This window comes from Aspergillus niger (assembly GCF_000002855.4).
Source record: "Aspergillus niger supercontig An05".
Lineage (NCBI taxonomy): Eukaryota > Fungi > Ascomycota > Eurotiomycetes > Eurotiales > Aspergillaceae > Aspergillus > Aspergillus niger.
The window spans coordinates 438,794-460,257 of NT_166521.1; the positions used below are offsets into that span (position 1 = coordinate 438,794).

Genomic DNA, 21,464 nt, shown 5'->3' on the forward strand with positions numbered 1-21,464 from the left:
GACATATCGATGTATCTTAATAGCAGGTCAATTGATGACGCTCTTGTTGCTCCGACGAAAAGCGACTGCATCGGGCCGATGCGGGTCCAGGGTCGTCCTTATCAACGCCCCGTCAGCACTAACAGTTGACATGTTTCTCCAGGTCGGCTAGAACCGCCTTTTCGCGAGAAACGCGTGCTATCGCGAGTGCAGGGCAATTGTTGCCTAGCAGTAGCTAAAGCCTGAGTTCCGTGATCTTCACTTCTACTTCTTCTTCTTCCCTGCTCCCAACCCATTACTCTGCACCCCACGCCCAAATGCGTTTCCTAAGCAGTGCAGCCCTATTCGGCCTGGCGTATGCCTCCACCCAGGCGGTCCTCCAGCCAGAGGAACCATCCGACTTCCGTACATTCCACAGCCCATATTCCCCGCACCACTCGATCCGCATCCGCCAGCAGAATGAATCAATCTGCGCTGCCCATTCCGCCCAATACACCGGCTGGCTCGACATCGGCCGTAAACATCTCTTCTTCTGGTACTTTGAGAGCCAGAATGACCCTGCCAATGATCCCCTCACTCTCTGGATGACAGGAGGGCCAGGGGGGTCCAGCATGATCGGTCTGTTTGAAGAAGTCGGGCCATGTCTGATCAATGAGTACGGCAATGGCACTTACTACAATCCGTGGGGCTGGTCCCGGAACTCCTCCCTACTATTTGTCGATCAGCCAGTCGATGTGGGATTTTCGTACGTCGATGAAGGAGAGGACCTGCCGGGCGATTCGCATCAAGCTGCAATTGACATGCATCGGTTCTTGCAGTTGTTTGTCTCGGAGGTTTTCCCGCAATTGCAGACTCTTCCCGTTCATCTTTCTGGTGAATCGTATGCTGTATGTATCTTCTCTAGGTCACCTGAGCTAAGACTAACTTCCACAGGGTCACTATGTCCCTTACCTCGGCAGTCAGATCGTCCAACAGAACAAGCTCTATCCCACTGAGCCCCAGGTCCTTCTGCACTCATGTCTCGTAGGCAACGGCTACTATTCTCCTCGCGACACTACCTACGGCTACTGGGAAACCCTCTGCACCACTAACCCTGGAGTCCCCGAGCCCGTCTTCAACCGAACCAGATGCGACATCATGGCGGCCAATATGCCGCGATGCATGGAAGTATCCGACGTATGTGTTCGGAACCCCGATCCAGCTATCTGCCATGCTGCGTCGGAGGTATGCTACGAGGGCGTGATCGGATGGTATGATGACGAGTCTGGTGAAGGTGGTCGGAATAGGTTTGATAGTGAGCTTTGCCCCATCCAGTTGTCCCCTGTCAGCAAATCTCTGCAATTTACTGATATGAAACAGTAACCGCTCCCTGCGCCCTTGACGGCATATGCTACATCGAGGCCGCTCGCATCGAGCAGTACCTGAACACACCCGCAGTTTGGGCTGCTCTATCACCACCCAAAGAAATCAAAGAATACAAGGTTACTTCCGACAATGTGTCGCGCGCATTCGATCTCACTTCAGACACGATGACGCCAGCGTCTGAGCAAGTCGCGTTCCTGCTTGCGAATCAGGTACATTTCCTGGCGTATCAGGGCAATCTCGATCTGGCGTGTAATACGGCGGGTAATCTGCGCTGGGCGCATTCTCTGCCATGGAGAGGTCAGGTCGAGTTCGCGTCGAAGGCGCTGCGGCCATGGAGTTGGGTAGATGTGGTATCTGGAAAAGGTGGAGTGGCTGGAACGACGAAGGAGGTGAGAGTGAAGGTTAGTGAGAGTACGGATAAGGAGTCGAGGTTTGCGCTAGTTACGGTTGATGGGGCGGGACATTTTGTGAGTATCCCTTTCGCCTTGTGGGATCCAAGTATGCGGATTACTAATGGTCTATTACAACTTTTACAGCTTCCTCAAGATAGACCTGATATCGCGTTGGATATGATGGTGCGCTGGATATCCGGGGCATCGTTTACTGAGTGAAGCATGAATGTCGCAGACGATGGGATACCGGCATATTTCACAGGTTTGGTGTAATATATGTCTTGTAGCTGTCTTCAGCAGTATTTACAATATGCTGCTGCCTTCTCTGATTTGGGTATAATTATAGTTTAACACAATCAACTGCATCGGCAGAGATGGATGGGCTTGATTTCGCACCCGCAGCAGCGATGAATTTCCGTCTAACCGAGCGAACGGTAGCGGACACTAACACTGATTGTATTTACAACCCTGTTTCTTTCCTCTTGATTTGAGACAGAAGTATGTAAGCTAGGCGTAGTAGAATACATTTGTCATCTACTTCTACTGAGTTGCATAACGTAAGCGACTATTGGCCGCTACCTTGCCCCAGTTAGTTAGTTAGTAGTAGTGGGTGCCGAAGTCAGCACACATTTTTCAGCCCTCCTGACTCGATATTTCTTTTTCTGCATTGTCCAGTCAGACCTTGCCACACCCCTGCCTCATTTCAGATTCTGCAAGCACTCAGCCCTTTCTGCAGGGCCATGTCTTCTGATTGGTTGCACATCATCGATGCGTCCACGAATCTGTTGAACCCCCACTGACTGAATAGAAGAGTGATGTCATATCTGACGAGTCGTATACCGGAGTTCAGTGGGTGTCGGCATATGATATGTTCTCTCGCAAGTACAATATGGCTGAGTGGCTGATGCACAGGTGACCGATGGAGGGGCTGCGATGTAGGGCTAAAAGCCACTATAATACTGAAGATGGGCAAGATGGGTCTTTGCTTGCTAGTAATTCGAGCAACGGACGCATAATAGTCCTGAGCTTTATAATGTTAGTTCTTTCAAGGGTAAATTGAGACTTATGGTATGTAGCTGTGCCAATTATGTCGAGTTGATTAAAAATAGGGGGCGCACATCTCGTATTGCAAAACGAAAGTGGACTACGGGAGTAGTGAGTGGCTGAAGAAAGATCAGAGAGGTCTAGCTTAGGCTTTGCAGCATGCATCCCCGTTAGCTTCGATCGTGGCCGCGATCACCGTGTATTATCCCGCTAACTCCATGCATCACCTGCCCAGGTCATCGATGGGGCATATTCTCCACCTGAGCATCGGTCGTATCCGATCGCTGACTTCCATAATTAGCAGAAAAAAACTGGATCCTGGACAGCGAAAGAAATAGGCAGTAAGCCTATCGCATATGCTTTGCTTTGTTAAGCAAAAGCTCGGGCTGGGAATGTTGGTACCTAGGCAGATCCAATTCAATCGACACCGGTAAGATACTAAGGCTGAGCTAGCACTGCGAGATATTTACTCATGCGACCCTTACCGATCGCTGATGCAGGTGACGCCTTGTGGCGGTTCGTCAGGGGCTGCTGTGCAACGTGAAAACAAAGCAAGCAGATCCTAATTCTGTAAGCTACATATACCCTGGGCATCCTGCCTTTGTTGTATCAAGCGTTGAAGCTCTATAACACGATCTTACTATGTCTTTGTTCTCTGTCGATCCTAGCCATAATCCACAATGCTGAACTACTTCAAGATCACCGCGAATATTGTGCTGCGGTTCATCAAGGCTGTTTTTGATCTTGTCTCATTCAGTGCCTATGTTGTACAACTCACCATTCGTGACTTGATTTTGACTGTGCGTTTTGAGCCCCCATTCCCATTGTAAGAGCTTTCAACTTATCTGGAGTTCATCAGGCCACGAACCCTTTTCGCCCTAATCGTCCAGTCGGGAACGTTATACCTCGTGGATATCCAGGACATGGAGGGACTTGGCCAGAATACACGGCCCCTAAGCGAGGAGAGGATTCTCGCTCGCCTTGTCCAGGGTAGTTCTCACTTTTCCTTTCTCTGAAGAGTAAATGTTGACTCCAATTCTCTCATAGGCTTAACGCGTTAGCTAATCACGGTACGTAAGCCTGTTCTTCGATAGATCCGTTTACGGTTAACATACCAAAGGGATCCTGCCGAACAATGGCAAACGTATTACCTACGCACAATTATCGCACGCGATACAACATGCATACAACCTTGCACCAACCCTAGCAAGTCAACTTACATCTGCAGCCAAGCAGCTGGATCAAGGTCGGGGCTGGATTGACCTGCATGATCTCAACGTCTTAAACGTGCGTATATTCAAGAATCTCGCTTAAAGTTTGGGAGGCGCTACCGCCACCCTGAAGTTTCTGTTTATTCTCGCTGCCAAGTATCTCTTTTGGGCGAGCACTTGAAGCAGGTATTGATTTATTGAATTCAGGTTGTCCAACATGATGCCTCATTTACCCGTCCTGATATTGCATTCTGCCCGGACCAAAGCATCCCGCACACCGGCCTCATCAATAGATTACTTGACCACGCGTCGGATGGGAAACACCTCTCGCTGACCGACTTTTCCTACTATTCTGGTCTTCGCCGCGCAGAGTGTAAGCGAAATAATGGCCAGTACACACTATCGGGGAGTTTTATCCACAAGATGATCGGTATGTTTCTCCTGGTGTGGCGGTAGCGTCTCCCTTAGGATGAGTATGCCAGTATGCTAATTGAGATATCACAGGATCCGGAACCAGTGCCCTCATGTATTCAATCTTTGGCGGGGATATCGAGGCACTACGAGTCTGGCTCGTGGACGAGCGATTCATGGATGGTTGGGAACCGAGGACTAGAGAGGCTCTCGGTCATACAGTTGCCGTAAGTGTATTCTTTACTTGATGTTTTTGACCTGGTAATGCTGAAATGGTATATAGCAAGCTTTGGCCACCTCTCTTGCCGTTGAGTTTAGTATTGATGAGAAGCAAGCGCTGCGGGAGGGAGATGTCTTCTACCACGAGTGAAACAAGGTGTACAGCTACCAATTCACTGCCTTCTCTTCTATCTCCTATCCATTATTCTTTGTGTACTTGATTGTTAGTGAGATTAGCGTTTAATTTCCGAATGAGCGATTTTGATTATATCAATTGATAGACTACGTGGACCTAGTTGAATGACAGTGAAATAGGGTTAGTATGACGTCCATCATATAGACCGGCACGCATCGACATTACAACTTCCACAGAGCTGCCACCATTTCCTTCAAGTAAAAGCCATCATGCACAGAGTGCATGTACAAGCTGAAGATGCCCTAAAGTATGACCATTATAGACACTGTATCCTCATGACAGCTTCGCACTAGGCCCGCCCTTACCACGACGAGCATTCACCGGCTTCAAGACTTTATACCAATTCTCCTCAACGACCAGATGACTCTTCCCCTTCTGCGCCTCCTCCCACTCCCGCTCCACGCGACGGAATCGATCCATTTCCTGCCGCAACCAAGCCGCACACGGGTCCACCACGGCCTTGACCTCCTGAAACGGCATCAGATGGCCCAACCCAGGTAATGTAACCTCTTTGACCCTCCCCTCAGACAGTCCCCCACTCCCACCGACCCCGGTCCCACACCGCTGAATGGCAAGGCGCATCTCATCGAGATTCAGATAGGTCGATCCGCCCACGACCCAGAGGCAGGAGGGGCGGAGAGTGGGGAGGCGGAAAAAGGTACTGCGGGGCTCGGGACGGTAGAGGGGAATAAAGGCAGCCGCGGGGTCCAGGTCGGCATGGGTGTCGCGAGGGATCTCAATCACCCCGGTGGTCGGATTGCGGGCGCTGAAGTTCTGTCGGATCTGACCGAGGAGGTCTTGATGTTTGGTGGTGGTCAGAGTGACTGGAGTGGTGTTGTTGGTGGTGGTGCCAAACTTCGCCTTCACCGCCTCGACGTCCGGGTACAGCCGCGTCGGTAATTCCCAGAAGCCGTGCTCCGCCATCAATTCCACACATCGGGGATCCCATCCGTGCATAAACTTGCGGTTGGCTTGTACGGCTGCCTCGCGGCTGGGCCATACGTCCGAGCGACGGAGAGTGTAGTTCGGTGCTCCCGGAGGGTCGGTGCCGAAGCCCATAGCTGGCGGGCTTAGCTGGATGACGGGGTCCACGAGGAGAATGGTTGTGAATAAGCGCGGATGGAGAAAGGCCAGGTTCGTGCTGAAAGGGATGGTCAGTGCTCGCTGCTGCTGGTATTGCTAAGCGTTGAAGTGTTCATTTCAAGCACGCACATTATGTTGCCGCCCATGCTGTGACCGATCCCCACGAGCGGACGGGGCATCTGGTCGCGGAAATGGTTGATCATCAGGAACAGGTCCCGCGCATGATCCATCCAAGAACCTAGGCGTGGAGAAAAGATGATTGTAGTTAGCATTGATATGGTCTAGGAAGTCATGATGGTTGGGGATTTAACATACAGTCCATGCTGAGTTTATCTTCATTTAAGACCCCGCTGGTATTCATACTGGCACAGTCGGCCACCCAGATGCTGCGAATATGAAAGCCAGTGGCTTGGTTCAGCAACTCATCCCACAGCGGCTCATACAACTCCTATATCTCCCATCAGTTGAATCACATTCATGCGTTGGAAAGAAACCTGGGTGAGGAAGACCGTGTTACCTTGGGAAGTGCAGCCCCATGAGCAGCGATGATAGTGATGGCGTCGGCGGGAACGGGTTCGGCCTGGTTCTTGGGAGTATACTGCTTGACATGGAGATTCAATATGTCTTCCTGATGAACAGTGCTTCCCGGATATTCTCGAATGTGGCAGCCGGGAACGGCATGCTCCGTGACGTTGAAGTTTTCGCTCGACATTACGATGGGTGATTTGTGGGGACGGAAAGTAGTAGAGTGTGCTGGGTTTGAGCGCTGTAAACAACACGTAGTTGACCTATATACCCTGTCAGGGAGAAGCGACCGACTATCAGCACTTGTCCTGAAACGGGAATCCCCGTGGGGCTGACTGCAGGCATCTCTCAGTTAGCTCATACACTAACTGGATAGATCGTACGCTACTTCTGTCGGATATTATGATCTCCATACGAATAAGTCCATCGACTACTGCTATCGTTTTGAGGGGCACGCACAGTGCTTAGAGATATATTAACTAACCATACCCTTTGCTGAGTTATACACCCACAAGTTGTGCCCAGCCGGAGATCAAGCCGGTATTGAACGTCGAAGGGTTGATGCAGATGGCCTGAATAGACGGCATGGAGACGATGTGGATGGTCAGTCTCGATGAAAGGACCGATATTTTGAAGGGGCTAGCAATGGAAGAAAAGCTACGTGGATCCTGACTTGATGACTTTGTCACAATGCTCTAGACAAAGACAAGGACTTGAAGCCGAAGAAACTACGGGTACCAGATGATCTAAGGTCCAGGGATATAACATCTGCAGCAAGCTAAGAAAAGAACTCTTTTGCCCAAAAAAAAAAGAAAAAAGGGGGGGGGGTGGTCAATCCAAACTTGAGATAATATTGCATCCTAGACCACTATGGACTGCGGCGATGTTCTCCCTCTAGAATTGTTGACAAGCATAGGTCAAGCTACCCGCCCTATTAGGCCTGTCCCCTGCCAGAACAACTACGTCCAGTACACGTGCCCAGAAGTCGAATCAGGCAATCTAATCAAGTAATAATCAACAAGTAGAGACAACCCAAAACAAAATAGAAATAAAGCGTGAAGCAAATAAGCGGGGATGAATTGAAGGAAACACAAGAGATATGATGAAGAATGTTGGCAAATTCCCACTGCCAGTCGCGAATCAAGAGCTGTTGGAATCATCCACATCATTATCCTCATCACTATCCTCATCACTATCCTCATCACTATCCTCATCACTATCCTCATCACTATCCTCATCACTATCCTCATCACTATCCTCATCACTATCCTCATCATTATCCTCAACATAGACAACGGCTGGGTGGCCAAGCGTCCGGCAAGATGAATCCTTACGACCATCACAAATATAAACAGCAGGGAAATCAATGAAAAGAATGCGACTACCTTCAAGTTGGTGTTCCCTCTATTCCGGATCATAGTAATGAGCCAGCTTCGTTTTGTCTGAGGAATACGCGCTACCTATTCTGGGAAATGTTTCCAGCTCTAGATATTTGAGATGCGATGCGAGTATCACAGAGGTCTGTGCGGCATCGTTGAAGCACTTCTGCAAGTGAACAAGGGCATCATGGAAAGCAGATTCCTCGGAATTCTTTAGAAGGAACTTCAGCAGGTCTTGATCCAAGAAATCCTCACATATCTTATCGACAATACGCTTTCGTTGAGCGACCATAGCTTTGCCGAACTCGTCGCTTGGGTTGGAAAAACGGGTCGTCCATAACCTCCAGGGGTGGGCAGCAGATGGGTCAGCTATAGTCACATATCAGTTCCTGCTATGTATTTTAGAGGGGATGTATCACAGGCGCGAATATTCTCATAAAGAGCAAAGACCTGGGCTCCAAAGCCAGTTGTATCCATCTTCGGGTTCTCTTTAGTACCAGGATTCGGGACAAGATACCAAAAGGGATTCGTGAAGAATCGGGAAATGCACTCTTTGACAAGAAGAAGCTTCACCATTGTTTCTAGAGAGACGTCACGTGGAATTTTGGGGAGACTGGAGGCAATGACATCAAACTCATCCTGTACGCAGTAACCGTCTAGTCGAGAAATAAGCTCCTTCTTCTGCTGAGGGGAGAGCCTACTAGTGTCATCATTGATGTGATTGCCTGCCCAGTTTTCGGCGGAGATAAAGACATCGTCGATAGCATCCGACCATTGGTGCGGAACGCATGACGTCTATTGGACCTCTCGCCTCTTTACTTCATTATCTGCCTTGAGGTATCGGTCGGCGTACATGTTGTTGTTATCCTCGAAGAAGACGGTCTTCAGAGCCTTGTATCGTTCTTTCAGAGTCTTGGTTTCTTCCTCCAGGGCCCGAACTCGCTCTGCAGCAATCGAGTCTCGATTAGCATTTGTCAACGGTTTAGCTGAACCTCTATTCTTATTGCGGCCCGGGCTGGAGCTTTTGGCTTTTGTTGGGGACTTTCATGATGTCCTTTGGTCTGGATGTCGAGGGGGGCGAATCTGGGGCTTTCTAGAGAACATATCAGCAATGTGTGTTGGTGTGGCCGGACTCCAACTAAGAGGTGAATATAATAGATGTATTTTTTCATCTTACCTACCTTCTTGCTCTTGGCAGAGGCTCTCAACTGTTTACCCGCCATGGAGGAAGGAAGGGGCCTGAGATGATGCGGAAAGGGGAAGCAGCAAAGATTTTGGTAAGGAATAAAGCAATATTCAGGTTTACCTAAATTCTTCAATCCAAGGCCGATATGATAGAAAAAGAGTCAGTATTATATGTCACCGGACTCGCAGTGAAAAGATGAGCTGCATAGCTCCTTTATACTTTTCCTTTGTCACAGGACAATGGTAGTTGCCTATATCTGCCAGACCCGGTGCCGTTACAGGCCACACTATAAATAGCTGCAATACTAAGTCCGTGCAGGAAAATGCTGCCAATCATATTCTTGAGTAACAAATATCAAATAACTAGTACTATCTAGGCCGAGTAGACCCCAATATGACATATTTTCTACTTTTCTTCACCCTTTGTCTACCCCGGGTAAACAGAAACATAACAAAAAGAGTAGAAACCCCGAACAGACCGCGACCACGGGACTGGTTAAGAAAACAACATAAACCAGTGGTCAAGCAAGAGCTAATCTAACTATTTCTGACCACATCCTCAACATAAACAACAGCTTTCCTTTGGACACCTCTATAAAAGGGATCCCTAGAATCTCCGCAAACATACATGGCAGGAAACTCCAAGAAGAGGATACGGCGGCCATCAAAACAAGGTTCCTTCGTAGCGCCTCCGTAATCCTCGGCCAAATCTATCTCCGCCGAAGGGTGATGAAAGACAGGATCTAGGGTATTGAGAAATCTAAATTCCAAATACTGAAGTTGGCATGAAATTTTCACCGAGAGTTCAGCGGCTGGCCTGAAGAACTTTTGCAGGTCGATACGGGCTCTATCCAGAACACTTTTATCAGTACTTCTGAGGAGCGATTTTACTGGCTCTTGACCCAAGATCTCCTCGCATATTCTGTCAGCCACGGAGTCTCGATGAGCGATCATGTCATATCCGAATTTGTGATCTGGGTGAGAAAAACGAGTGGTCCATAAGCGCCAAAGTTGGGCAGCCGCTGGATCAGCTAATGGAAAGATCAGCTATGAGTGGCAAAGCTCAGGATCTGAAAGGGGTACCTAAGTTTCCTTACATTCGCGCATTCTCTCATAAAGATTGAATATCTGTGCTCCAAATACCGGTGCGTTTGTTGGCAACTTCCCCTTATCGTCCGCATCGCCCCCACGCTCAGGATCCGGAACGAGGTACCAGAAAGGATTCGTAAAAAACCTGGAAATGCATTCTTTGACAAGCAAAAGATAGACCAATTGTGTTAGACACATATTATGCAAGCTTCGGGGAAGACTAGATACGATGGTATCGAAGTTATTCTGGATGCAGTATCCATCAAGGCTAGAGACAAGGTCTCTCTTCTGCTCCATGGAAAGATTGGCATGTTTACGTTCGGCGTAATTACGTGCCCAGTCAAGAGCCATGCCAAAGGCGTGCTGAATCTCTTCTGGCCACCGTCTCGGATACGTCTGCTCATAGTCGATGGCTCGGGTACTGTGTAAATCGTAAAAGTTGAGGCTCCTTTCCACGTATTTGTTATTGAAATCCTCAACGGTGATCTGTGGAGTTGGGCCCTTTTCCGGCAGTATCAATGTCTCTTTTTCTGGATCCTGAGTTTGTTCCACAATCTCCGATACCGGTTTTACGCCTGGTAACAATGTAGTTGATTCCGTCTTTTCGCTTCGAACTGGGCTGCTGCTTCGGGTCCTTGCGCGGGGCTCTCTGTTTTCTTTGCGTCCGGAGGTAGACTGGTGGCTAGCTGGAGCATCGTTCTAGATACCGCAATAGTAGCCCGACGTGTTAGATTGGGCAGGGGCAAACTGGATGGAGAGCCAAACCTTTGCTATCGTTTCCATTTTAGAGGATGTTGACTGTTTCTTCGGCATGGTGAAAGAAGGTAAACGAGCTGCTGCCAGGAGGTAAAGTGGCCAGAAATTTGGAAGAGAAAAGTTATTTCAAGTTATCAGTAGGAGAAGGTAAGAGGGGGGTAGAGATGAGTCAGGTCTTTTGGTAGGTTGAAAGGGTTCTTTGTCCGTCTCCTTTATTGTAGAGCGAGGTATGGCCTTACCAGCATCCTCTGCGGGAGCCAATTGCTCTTAGGCGTGGCAAAGCTGCCGTAGCCGTAGATCTGGTTTACACACACACACACACACACACCATTCTTTCAACATACACCCTCAGACCCCTGAGAAAGTACCATGCAGAGTAAGTTACCAATCACCACAAAACAAAGCTAGGCTAGTACACATTACATAAACTGGCGGGATCTTTGATCCACAAAAATAAGACGAAAAATGGACAAAAGACATAATTTTCGGTACTGGTTTTTTCGCATGATTTGCTTTCAAGGCTTCATCACTTTCTCTGCCCAAGTCTAAATCTGGGCAGTGCTCCCTCTGGCGTTCGGACTGGTGCGAACAGTGATCACCCGAAAGCTGCGTTCGCAACAGGAGAAAGGAAGCACGGAACAAACAAAGGTAATAATAAACAAGAAGAGCCATCGCCGCTTCAAAGCTTGTTACCGTCCCAGTGAACCATCCAGTCAAATTAGGAAGGACATTAGGGTTCAGGAAAGTAAAGCATCGCTGGGATAGTGTCATCCCTGCCTCTTGTGAAAGATCTTTCGCTCTAGAGAATTCATGGCCGAAGTTTTTCCGAACCCGAGCGTGATATTGCTATCCTATACCTAAGTGACATTCTCACCTCTCAGTTCAACAACCATCTCCAAGCTCACCATGCAAGGCCCCAAAATTGTTATTTCCGTGGACTACGGTACTACTGGTTCAGGTGATATATCTACGAACGGAGTTCATTCACACGGCCAAGTGACTAAACTAAATAGCCGTCGGATATCGATTCATCAATTGCAATGGTCCGGAGATTCCTCAAGGCACAGAGACAGTTAACACCTGGCCACGGCACGGCAGTCCAACCGAGCGGAAAGCGAAGGTACCATAAAAATTTGCCTATGGCATTGAAAACAATGTGGACCGTGATAGTTGGGGTTTCGAAGTGTCGGAAGACACGACATCCTGCTCATGGACTAAACTTGTCTTAGAGGCCAACGCAAGTGGACTTGTGCCCGGTCAGGGTGGCCTAGGAAATGATGTCTTCCATGTCCCTAGAGAAGCAGGCTAATTCCGTCGTCAACTGAAAGTATAACCGGGACGGGATTTGTACTCTACAGTGGTATACATTACTTGTTTGCTGCTGTTTTTCGGGTTTTCCGTGAAAAAGACGGTTTTAGATATGTGCTCCTGAACGTCAATGGCCAGAGACGAAAGGTGATGGGCCTGGGCCTGGGAATGATATCGACTACTCGTAAGGCTCCTGTGTGTCCCCATGGCTGATAATCCGAAACCATGCGCTGAGGTTGATAGTGACGCCCAAAAATAGCCCGTGGTCTTACCGACGGGTGAGCAAATCGGGGAAGTCCTGAACGACCCGTCATAATGCAGTACTCCAGTACTTACTTCCTACCTTTCAAGTTGCAGATCTACCAGATGTGGCTCTCAACAGGTTGTACAAGAATCGTCTTGATTTGATGCTCTATTGGATAACATTGGGCAACCACATTCTGTTAACCGGTGCGGGGGCTATTGATGCCCAAGTGGCGTGTTATGAAGCTTAGAAGAGGTGTAAATGCCATAGAAAGATTGGGAGCTGGTAATTGTCTGAATCTGAGCTTTGTGGTTAAGTTTCTACATGAGTTTCCGCTGGCTGACCAACAAGCAAAGGCACCCCACTCTTGATATTCTGTGGACACTGCTCTGAGCTTATACTACCGAGTTCGGACCATTCGTACCGTACGGCATTTGTGTCGCTAGCCTCATGGCGTACTTCATAAATTTCTCTTGGGGGCAGCATTCCAAGTTTTGCGGGTGAGGTGGAGCGACAATGCGCGTGGCAGGCAGATATTCTGTAGCCCACCAAGTCACTAGACCCGCCGAATCTTATCACTGGAGATTGTGGGTCATACCAGCTATACACTATCCCATCAGCAAGGCTTCTTATTGAGTACCTTAGTCGTAAAGCTAACTGACATACCACCAACAAGACTGTAATACGTACTCCCGCACTAGATTACCGGTCGGAGGTACTGTGTAGCTTGACCCCAGGATGACCGAGATTCCACCATCTCCAAGCACACCCAGTTATGATTTGTGCCTTGCTTAACACATCATCTGCAACCATGCGCATCTTCAACGAGACCCAGGTAGCTCTTGCAGCGAGACTTGAATCTATACTTCATGAGATTTCACACCCCCACCTTGATAGGTGGGGGTACCCATTCTTGGACAGGAAGGCCGTATATAATGCCAGGCAGTCAGTCATTAACGCTATCAGGGTACTTGTAACTTGATTGACTGGCGTCATCAGACAGTCATTCGAAAGAACTCGGCCTTCAAGCCCTTTCCCGATACCCCAGGAATCGGCAACTCATCAGTAGGTGCACCCATGATGGATACAAGTCCTTTATACGGCAAAGTCTGACTCAATTGCAGTGCCTTCCACCGACACCGAAGAAATCTCTACCCTCCTCCATGCTTACGGCGAAGCTCTGAAAAGCCGGAATGTGGACGAAGCAGTTGCCCTTTACACAGAAGATGGAGTCATCATGCCGCCGCATTTCTCGGCCAGTACAGGGACAGAGGCTCTACGCGACTCATATACACGAATCTTTGCAACCATCCAGCTCGTTATCAATTTCCAGATTGAGGAGATAGTTATCATGTCTCCGGAGTGGGCTTTCGCCAGGACGACGGCTGAGGGAACGAAGACGATACTTGCCACCCAGGAGTCTGAGTCACATGCGAATCAGGAATTGTTCATCTTGAGAAGGAATAATGGAAAGTGGCTCATTGCTAGATATGCCTTTTCTAGTATGAAGCCTTTCGTGCAGAATGGGATTCGAAGGAGTTAACATTCTGGGTTTGCTGTTGGTGTGTCGGAGGTGGATGGTGATACTTGTTATGGGCTTAGAAATTCACCGTCTTTCAAGACAATGCATTTTACAAGAGAGTATCTTTTCTTTTCATTGTCAGTACTTCCATATCATTTCAGGATTAACGTTTTCGTTCGCATACGATAGAAAAGGAAGAGAGACGGTGCTGGGTCTAGCCAAAATTGCGCGTAGATTATTTCCCTACTTTCTCGAAGTAAATCATCACTGCTCGGGGCACTGTTGGTCTGAACATGATTGAATAGCCGGCCCGGTATCTTTCAAGTACGCTCCTTTTTTCCTTTGCTACCCTTCAAAGTGCACATAGCAGAGTTTCTCTGCCTAGCTCACTTGTATTGAACTAACGCACACAGATACTGGTGCTAGTATTGTTCATAGATATATTATCACCATCTGACATATTTTACAGCGCAGTCGGGCAGACGGTGCTGCATTGGTATCGCCATCATCCATCCGCGATCTGATATATATAGCAGTGGCTGAGAAAGTTTTAACAGGAACTCGGTACAACAACATTGCATGGTCCACCTGAAAATCGACAGTAGTAATCGAGAATCCTCCAGGTCATCCTGTATATGGGCACACAAGGTTTTCAGATTTGTGGCTATAACTGGGGAGGACAGTTAAACGACTCGACTATATAACCCAATTGCGGTAACTCTAGATGCCAAGTTGGTGTAGTTACAGCGAAAGGGATATGTAGTCAAAACCCTGACTCCTCCTCCATCAAAGACCCCCGATGGTCTAGTTGGTTCATGGCGTTCGGCTGTAATGGGTATGATTGTAACCGAAAAGTCACCAGTTCGATTCTGGTTCGGGGGAACTAATCTTTTTTTTTCTATTTTTCATCTTGGCTTCGCAGTCATAAGAGAGGCCCTTTTAACCTGCACCTGCACCTAACTAACTACTTGGAACGTGATAATGATTCCAAGCATTGCCCCATAACTACCGGTATCTCCGAGATCAACATTTGCCATAGTTGTCTCTTCTTCACCCCCAACACAATAGCAGTTACCAACACGCCCGCTGAAGTAGCACAGCATGCAAAATTATACAGACTCTGTTTAGCTCTCGGATGCACCAGATCTTCGATATGCTTCCGAAAAGCTGCCGGATTATTCGTGTTTGGGAACGGCTCATCGGGGATATCTTTGCCCAGAAACTGTAGTCCACAACGTCAACCGTGACACTCTTCCAAGCATCAACACCCCCAAGCTTGACTTACCTCACACAAAGGACCCCATCCATCTTCAACATCCCATTCCAGAAGCCTCTCCTCCGGCACCAACCCTCGAATCATCAACCCATGCTCCTGATATACCCGCTTCCCATGTTTCGTAAGCCCCTCCTTGGTCGTCCGCCCACGAAACATGCCGGGATACCCGAACGTATAATACAATCTCCACAGCCAGTACATATCCGCCGTGAAGATGTGCAAAAACCATACCATCCACTGGTCTTCACCCTCTGCAACTAATGTCTTCATGGCGCTGCGGTGCCAGGCATCTACGTCCTGCCGCGTATTCAAAATCACCTTGGCCTCTGGATACGCCTGGATCATTTCCACGCTGAACATGGCGGCTGCCGTGTCCACCACTGCATCACAATGCCCCAGCAGGGCATCGAACTCATCGCGACTGATTGGGGCAGTGCCTGCCCCTTGCGTGCCAGAATATTTTCGCTCGGATAGCTGCGCCCAGCCCTGGGCATATGGCGGTTCGTCGAAGACTATGTCCCAGCCGTGGTAGGTTTTGAAGCCCAGTTGGGTGAGCGCGCGGCTGAGACTTTCGGTTCCTGACCGTGGTAGGCCTACACAGATCACTTGGAGTGGCTTGGTGCGGATGCGTGGTGGGGGTCGGGGGAAGCCATAAATAGCGCCCCGCAAGGTTTCCATGTTCAGTAAATTTAAAAGAATGAGATATAACTGACACCGAAGGGAGAGAGTCTAAGAAGCTTATGGCATGTGGGAATTGAGTTACTTTATACTCATCCCTGTCAGCCTCTTGTATGCTTTCGCTGACTCAATACAGATAGTGGAGAAATTGTTGGAACATAATACCAGTAGAATACTAGTAGTCAAGATCAGATAACCTGAAAACTCTTTAATCTAATCCACTCCTTTCGAGCACACCTAAATAGCCAGAGGCAAGTAATTCTTACAACTTTAATATCAACCTAAAACATCATTTCAACAGAAATTCGGCCTCAAATTGACGTGTTTCCCTTGTTTTTGGCCCCAAAAGACATTGAGGGCTTACGACACAGCGCGTGTGTGATTGGTGAGTATTTAGGGACGGAGGGAATGAAGGGGCGCACTGGCACACTGTCGGGTTGGGCAGATGAAGCTTGATATGCGGCTGAATGAAAGGCTACACGAACCGACCAATGGTTTTTGGCATGACACAAAGTAGTATCCACTTGTAGTCCCCACACACTCATGTTTCCTTAGTGGTTCTTCCGACTTTACTCTGTACAGCAGTTCCCAAGCATAACACATGGGTTGGTATCTCCCTGCAGCTGTTACCTTTTCAGCTACCATTTCCACAACAGAGTGCCACTTTTTTTGCCCCATAGAGCATCGCCACCCGCGCGCCTTAAGCGAGGAAAGCAAGAGCCGCCTGACGATACGATAGCGTTCAGGACGGATTATGGAAGGATTTTATTTACTCTGCCTCGGTAGAGAGTCACGGAAAGATAACTGACTCGGTGTAGCTAACTCGCGTAACGTATTCGAGATCTGATGACTGAACAGACAGGTCACCTGATCTTCTTGTAATCAACTGCAATTTACAGCGTGTTTGATGGTGATAATAATCTGTTGAAACGACGTTTTAGGTCAATATTGAAGTCGTAATAAATGCTTGATTCTTCTATCTAGGCGCGCTCGGAAGAAGCAGTTGAGATTACAGAATTTACAGATTATATAATCTTGACTATTAGTAATCTACTAAGATTATATTCTAATACGGCCTCCTAGGCAAGGGAGCGTTTGTAATAAAATTCTAGCTATTATTTAAATAAAAAAAAGTAATTATCTCAGCTAGTATTTCCTAGATACAACACCGGAAAGAAGATGGAAGTTATTTTAAAAAAATATCTAAATATTTTAAATAATTTATTATTAAGTAGTTTAGTAAAACTGTCTGCCGGATTAATAATTTCTAAAATGTGTTAAATGGTGATAATATTTTTTATAATTAAATCAGCTATAAATAAATAATAATTATTAAATTATTTAATAAACTTGGTATAGCCTCCGTAGTTCAAGATCTGTAGAGAATTAGTAATATTAGTATACAAAGATATTCTATTATTATCAGAGATCTTAAGATTAAATATTTTAATTAATTTTTTTATATATAAGGCTTCTTTAGCAGTGGAGTTAAATACATAATATTCTACTATTATAAATAATAGTATAATTAGTAATTGCTTTCTGGATAACTAGTTAATTAAACTATTAGTATAGAAGATAATATATTTCTTCATTAATTTATTATTCTCGTGGTCAGCGTGGGCGGTATCTATAAAAATTTTAATATTTTTAATATAATTAATAATAAAAGTAATCCCGTACGGAATAAACTTTTTCAGATATTTATATATAATTTTTAATATTTTAATATTAATTATAATAGAAGTATTCATGCATCTTTGAAGTTTAAATATTATATAATATATATTAAGACGGGTTTTTGTAGTCAACCAATTTAAATATTTTATAAAATTTTGATATTTGGCTAGATTAATGTTTTTAATAGTTATATTTGAGTAATCTGATTTTTTGTAGATAATAATTATTAAAATAGTAGAGAAAATATAAGATTCTAGATTTATTATTTTAAAATATTTTTTTATATATATTAATTAGAATAGTAATATCGTGCTTACTTAGTAATTATATTAAATATTATATTTTAGTAGAATCTTTAATTCTCTTATTTTTTTTAAATTAAATATTTTATTTAAATATTATTTAACTTCGGCTGTGTCTTTCTTTCTGAAGCCAGTAATAATAAAATTATTAATATAAATAATTAATTAAATATTATTTTTTTTTATAAACGCAGGGGTTTTTCTTCAGTAGTTTAAAACTGATTTTTTTTAATATTTTATTAAATATTTAATATCAAAGATAAACTGTCTGGCAGAAATTATAAAGAATTAATTTTAAAAGATAGATTTAATCTAGTAGTTCTTTATAATATTTTATAAATTATTTTATAAATACGCGTTTTTCCTGTATCTGCGCGTGTAGGTAAGCAGATATTATGTTATTATATTTTTATTTAAAATTTTTTATAATAATATGTTGAAACGACGTTTTAGGTCAATACTGAAGTCGTTGAAAACGCTTGATTCTTCGCTATCTAGGCGCGCTCGGAGGAGCAGTTGAAGTTACGGAGTTCGGGTCACGTGACCTCGACTACTAGTAATCTACTGAGATTACGTTCCAACACGGCCCCCTAGGCGAGGGAGCGTTCGTAACGAGGCTCTAGGCATTGCCTAGATAGGAAGGAACGGCTATCTCAACCGGTGTTCCCTGGATGCAGGTTCGGGGAGGAGATGGGGGTCATTCCGAGGAGGTGCCTGAACGCTTTGAACGATTCGTTATCAAGCGGCTTGGTGAGGCCGTCCGCCGGGTTGGTGGTCCCTGGGATGTGTTGAATGGTGATAGCGTTCTTCGTGATCAGATCGGCTACGAATAGGTAACGATTATCGAGCCATCTAGTGGACCTGGTGTAGCCTCCGTGGTTCAGGATCCGTAGGGAGTTGGCGGCGTCGGTGTACAAGGGTATCCTGCCGTCAACGGAGGCCTTGAGGTCAAACGCTTCAACCAATTTCTTTATATACAAGGCTTCTTTGGCGGCGGAGTCAAACGCGCAGTATTCTGCTACCGTAGATGACGGTGCAACTAGCGATTGCTTCCTGGATGACCAGCTGATTGGGCCGCCAGCGTAGAAGATGACGTATCCCTCCGTTGATTTGCCGTCTTCGTGGTCAGCGTGGGCGGCATCTACGAAGACTTCGATGCCTTTGGTATGGTCAGTGGCGAGGGTGATCCCGTACGGGATGGACCTTTTCAGATATCTGTATACAATTTTCAATGCTTTAGCGTCGGCCGTAGTGGGAGTGTTCATGCGCCTTTGAAGTCTAAACGTTGCATGACGTATATCGGGGCGGGTCTTTGTGGTTAGCCAGTTCAAACGCCCTACAAGGCTTTGATATTCGGCTAGGTTGACGTTTTCGGTAGTCATATTCGAGCGATCTGACTTTTTGTAGGCAACGGTCATCGGAATGGCGGAGGGGGTGCAGGATCCTAGGTTCGCTGCATTGAGGCACTCCTCCACGTACGTTGGTTGGGATAGTGATATCGTGCCTGCTTGGTAGTCACGTTGAACGTTGCATCCTAGTAGAACCTTTGGTTCCCCCATTTCCTTCAGGCCAAATGCCTTGTTTAGGTGTTGTTTGACCTCGGCTAGGTCTTCCTTCCTGGGGCCAGCGATAGCGGAGTCGTCAACATAAATAATCAACCAGATATCACCCTTTTTGTATACGCAGGGATCCTCCCTCAGTGGTTCGAAACCGATTCTTTTAAGTGTTTCGTCAAACGTTTGGTGCCAGAGGTGGGCCGCCTGGCGGAGGCCGTAGAGGGCCATCTTTAATAGGCACACCTGATCCGGTGGTCCTTCATGGTATCCGGTAGGTTGTTTCATGAACACGCGTTTGCCCTGTATCTGCGCGTGTAGATAAGCAGATACTATATCACATTGTTCCCATTCAAGATCTTTTATAGCGACGTTCGTCATGAATAGCTTCAGGGCCGCTTCGCTGGCGACAGGAGCGAACGATTCGTCGTAATCGATGCCTGGTATCTGGCGGTTGCCGCAGACTACCCATCTAGCACGGAATTGGGTGACGAATCCGTCAGTGTTGACCTTGAGGTCGTACACCCACTTGCCTGGGATTGCGCGAGCGGTTGGAGGTCGGTTCACGATCTCGTAGGTGCCCATATTCTGTATCTTATCGATCTGTGTATCCATAGCATCTTTCCAGTATGGTGCCAGCGGGGACTTCATCGCTTCGCTGTAGGTGTTCGGAACGACCACTTCGTGTTGTTTGAGGTGGGGTAGGGTCACCCGGTCAACCGTGGCCAGTTGTTGGTAATCTGGCCATGTTGATGATTTGCCTTTAGTGGTCCTTGCGGAGCGCCTCAGTATGGGTTGTTCTTCTGGCTCAGTAGGGTCCGGCAGGCGGTAGTCCTGCGCGGCGTATTTCGTTGAGGATGCCTCGTATTCTGTGGCATTCTCGATCGAGCGTGTAGGTGGAGGCTCTGCGGAGGCAGATATGGTGTGGATTCTGCCTCGGATGACGTCTTCTTCAGGGTCCGGTTGCTCAATCAGGGCCCTCGTGTTATCNTGATATATTGGTTGTTTGGTGCAGGAACGCGTTGTCTAACTTGAGCGCGGCACCTGGGCCAGCTGGTGTTGGTCCTTTAGGGTCAGGTTCGCGTGTAGGAACTCCACCGGGATCCTCCTTGTCATCCTTGTAGGTTCGATCTTCGTTGAATTTAACGTCTCGTGATCGTTTAATTTTATCAGATATAGGATCCCACACGTAGTAAACGTGTCCGTTGTCCCCCATCGAAACCGACGAAGTATCCGACTTTTGCACGAGGTCCCATTTTCTGGGATGCGACTCGATCTTCCTGCGGGAATGTGTTGGTAGGCACGACATCCGAATACGCGTAGGAAGTCTAGTGACGCGTTAGGATTCGGGAGGTTGTAGTGGGATCTGTATAGGAACACGGGGGTCTTCCTGACAGCGCTGTGGTAGGGGACGAGGCGATTCAGGATCTGCGCTGAGAGGCGTACAGCGTACGGCCAGAGGTGAGCAGGGAGGCCAGCATCTAGTATCATGACCCTGCTCATTCGGTTGAGCAAGCCGCCGTATCGTTCAGCTAGGCCGTTGGCTTCGGGTGTTCGAGGAGGTGATATTTTGATTTGAATGCCTCGCTCTGCATGATTCGCCCATTTCCTAAAGCGGTTGAACTCGCGGCCACCATCTAGGTGCCAGGTGGCCACGTATCGGCCGACCATATTCTTGTGTTCCATATTCATCCTGATCAGCTCGTCGGAGGCGTCATCTTTGTGTTTAAGCATGGCCGTCCTCACTAAGCGAGTAGCGTTGTTGACCATGAGTAGAAAGTAGTTGAATCCGCCATGACCAATCGGGGTCACCTTTTGGATGTCTGCATGCCAGAGCTGTGTTGGATCATTAGTCTTTGGGATTGGGTCCCTTGAAACGAGGCGTGTGGCCTTGCCTAGCGAGCATGCTTCGCACTCTAGGGTGTCCCTGTGTTCGAGTTCAATTTGATGATCCTTTGCAGTGGTAGCGATTCGGCGGAATCCTGCGTGCCCGTATCGCCGGTGCAAGAGTAGGGGGTCCACTGCCGCTAGCGCTAGGTCAGGGTACTTTTGTCCTGACGAAAAGCA

The 21,464-nt window shown here is 47.2% G+C and overlaps 10 protein-coding genes and 1 non-coding gene across 11 annotated transcripts, besides 2 other annotated features; 5 read left to right on the forward strand and 6 right to left on the reverse strand.

Moving 5' to 3' along the window:
- Positions 1-296: 296 nt before the first annotated feature.
- On the forward strand, positions 297-1,955 carry An05g01870 (uncharacterized protein; the record flags this gene model as incomplete). Its single annotated transcript, XM_001390721.3, has 4 exons — positions 297-866; positions 913-1,273; positions 1,339-1,811; positions 1,881-1,955. The coding sequence occupies 4 exons, from the start codon at positions 297-299 to the stop codon at positions 1,953-1,955; spliced, it is 1,479 nt and encodes a 492-aa protein (XP_001390758.1).
- Positions 1,956-3,460: 1,505 nt separating this feature from the next.
- On the forward strand, positions 3,461-4,772 carry An05g01880 (uncharacterized protein; the record flags this gene model as incomplete). The annotated part of the gene is made up of 7 exons (XM_001390722.3): positions 3,461-3,580; positions 3,640-3,770; positions 3,828-3,850; positions 3,901-4,067; positions 4,199-4,421; positions 4,496-4,629; positions 4,686-4,772. The coding sequence occupies 7 exons, from the start codon at positions 3,461-3,463 to the stop codon at positions 4,770-4,772; spliced, it is 885 nt and encodes a 294-aa protein (XP_001390759.1).
- Positions 4,773-5,090: 318 nt separating this feature from the next.
- An05g01890 (uncharacterized protein) lies at positions 5,091-6,612 on the reverse strand (the record flags this gene model as incomplete). Its single annotated transcript, XM_059747937.1, has 4 exons — positions 5,091-5,996; positions 6,030-6,181; positions 6,216-6,348; positions 6,418-6,612. The coding sequence occupies 4 exons, from the start codon at positions 6,610-6,612 to the stop codon at positions 5,091-5,093; spliced, it is 1,386 nt and encodes a 461-aa protein (XP_059606084.1).
- A 953-nt stretch (positions 6,613-7,565) lies between these two features.
- An05g01900 (uncharacterized protein) lies at positions 7,566-9,027 on the reverse strand (the record flags this gene model as incomplete). The annotated part of the gene is made up of 5 exons (XM_059747938.1): positions 7,566-7,810; positions 7,886-8,173; positions 8,224-8,501; positions 8,658-8,845; positions 8,986-9,027. The coding sequence occupies 5 exons, from the start codon at positions 9,025-9,027 to the stop codon at positions 7,566-7,568; spliced, it is 1,041 nt and encodes a 346-aa protein (XP_059606085.1).
- Positions 9,028-9,526: 499 nt separating this feature from the next.
- Positions 9,527-10,891, reverse strand: An05g01910 (uncharacterized protein; the record flags this gene model as incomplete). Its single annotated transcript, XM_059747939.1, has 3 exons — positions 9,527-10,020; positions 10,087-10,777; positions 10,844-10,891. 3 exons carry the CDS (start codon positions 10,889-10,891, stop codon positions 9,527-9,529), a joined length of 1,233 nt encoding a protein of 410 aa, XP_059606086.1.
- A 107-nt stretch (positions 10,892-10,998) lies between these two features.
- An05g01920 (hypothetical protein) lies at positions 10,999-12,636 on the forward strand (the record flags this gene model as incomplete). The annotated part of the gene is made up of 8 exons (XM_059747940.1): positions 10,999-11,015; positions 11,058-11,210; positions 11,394-11,482; positions 11,536-11,579; positions 11,671-11,792; positions 11,886-11,954; positions 12,139-12,326; positions 12,500-12,636. The coding sequence occupies 8 exons, from the start codon at positions 10,999-11,001 to the stop codon at positions 12,634-12,636; spliced, it is 819 nt and encodes a 272-aa protein (XP_059606087.1).
- Positions 12,637-12,698: 62 nt separating this feature from the next.
- An05g01930 (hypothetical protein) lies at positions 12,699-13,143 on the reverse strand (the record flags this gene model as incomplete). The annotated part of the gene is made up of 2 exons (XM_059747941.1): positions 12,699-13,043; positions 13,093-13,143. 2 exons carry the CDS (start codon positions 13,141-13,143, stop codon positions 12,699-12,701), a joined length of 396 nt encoding a protein of 131 aa, XP_059606088.1.
- A 54-nt stretch (positions 13,144-13,197) lies between these two features.
- An05g01940 (uncharacterized protein) lies at positions 13,198-13,929 on the forward strand (the record flags this gene model as incomplete). The annotated part of the gene is made up of 3 exons (XM_059747942.1): positions 13,198-13,314; positions 13,386-13,455; positions 13,511-13,929. 3 exons carry the CDS (start codon positions 13,198-13,200, stop codon positions 13,927-13,929), a joined length of 606 nt encoding a protein of 201 aa, XP_059606089.1.
- A 772-nt stretch (positions 13,930-14,701) lies between these two features.
- On the forward strand, positions 14,702-14,790 carry tRNA-Tyr (GTA). The gene has a single exon. It is a non-coding gene; the product is annotated as a tRNA-Tyr (tRNA).
- Positions 14,791-14,872: 82 nt separating this feature from the next.
- An05g01960 (uncharacterized protein) lies at positions 14,873-15,862 on the reverse strand (the record flags this gene model as incomplete). Its single annotated transcript, XM_001390729.1, has 2 exons — positions 14,873-15,130; positions 15,194-15,862. The coding sequence occupies 2 exons, from the start codon at positions 15,860-15,862 to the stop codon at positions 14,873-14,875; spliced, it is 927 nt and encodes a 308-aa protein (XP_001390766.1).
- Positions 15,863-18,276: 2,414 nt separating this feature from the next.
- Positions 18,277-18,427: a mobile genetic element (Title: probable transposon 160bp LTR (Tndm1-LTR) -Aspergillus niger).
- A 1-nt stretch (position 18,428) lies between these two features.
- Positions 18,429-21,447: a mobile genetic element (Title: probable transposon Tndm1 without LTR -Aspergillus niger).
- Positions 18,498-21,464, reverse strand: An05g01980 (uncharacterized protein; the record flags this gene model as incomplete). Its single annotated transcript, XM_059747943.1, is given in 1 exon segment — positions 18,498-21,464. A coding segment is annotated over 1 exon segment (2,967 nt), but the record flags the coding sequence as incomplete, so codon positions are not given.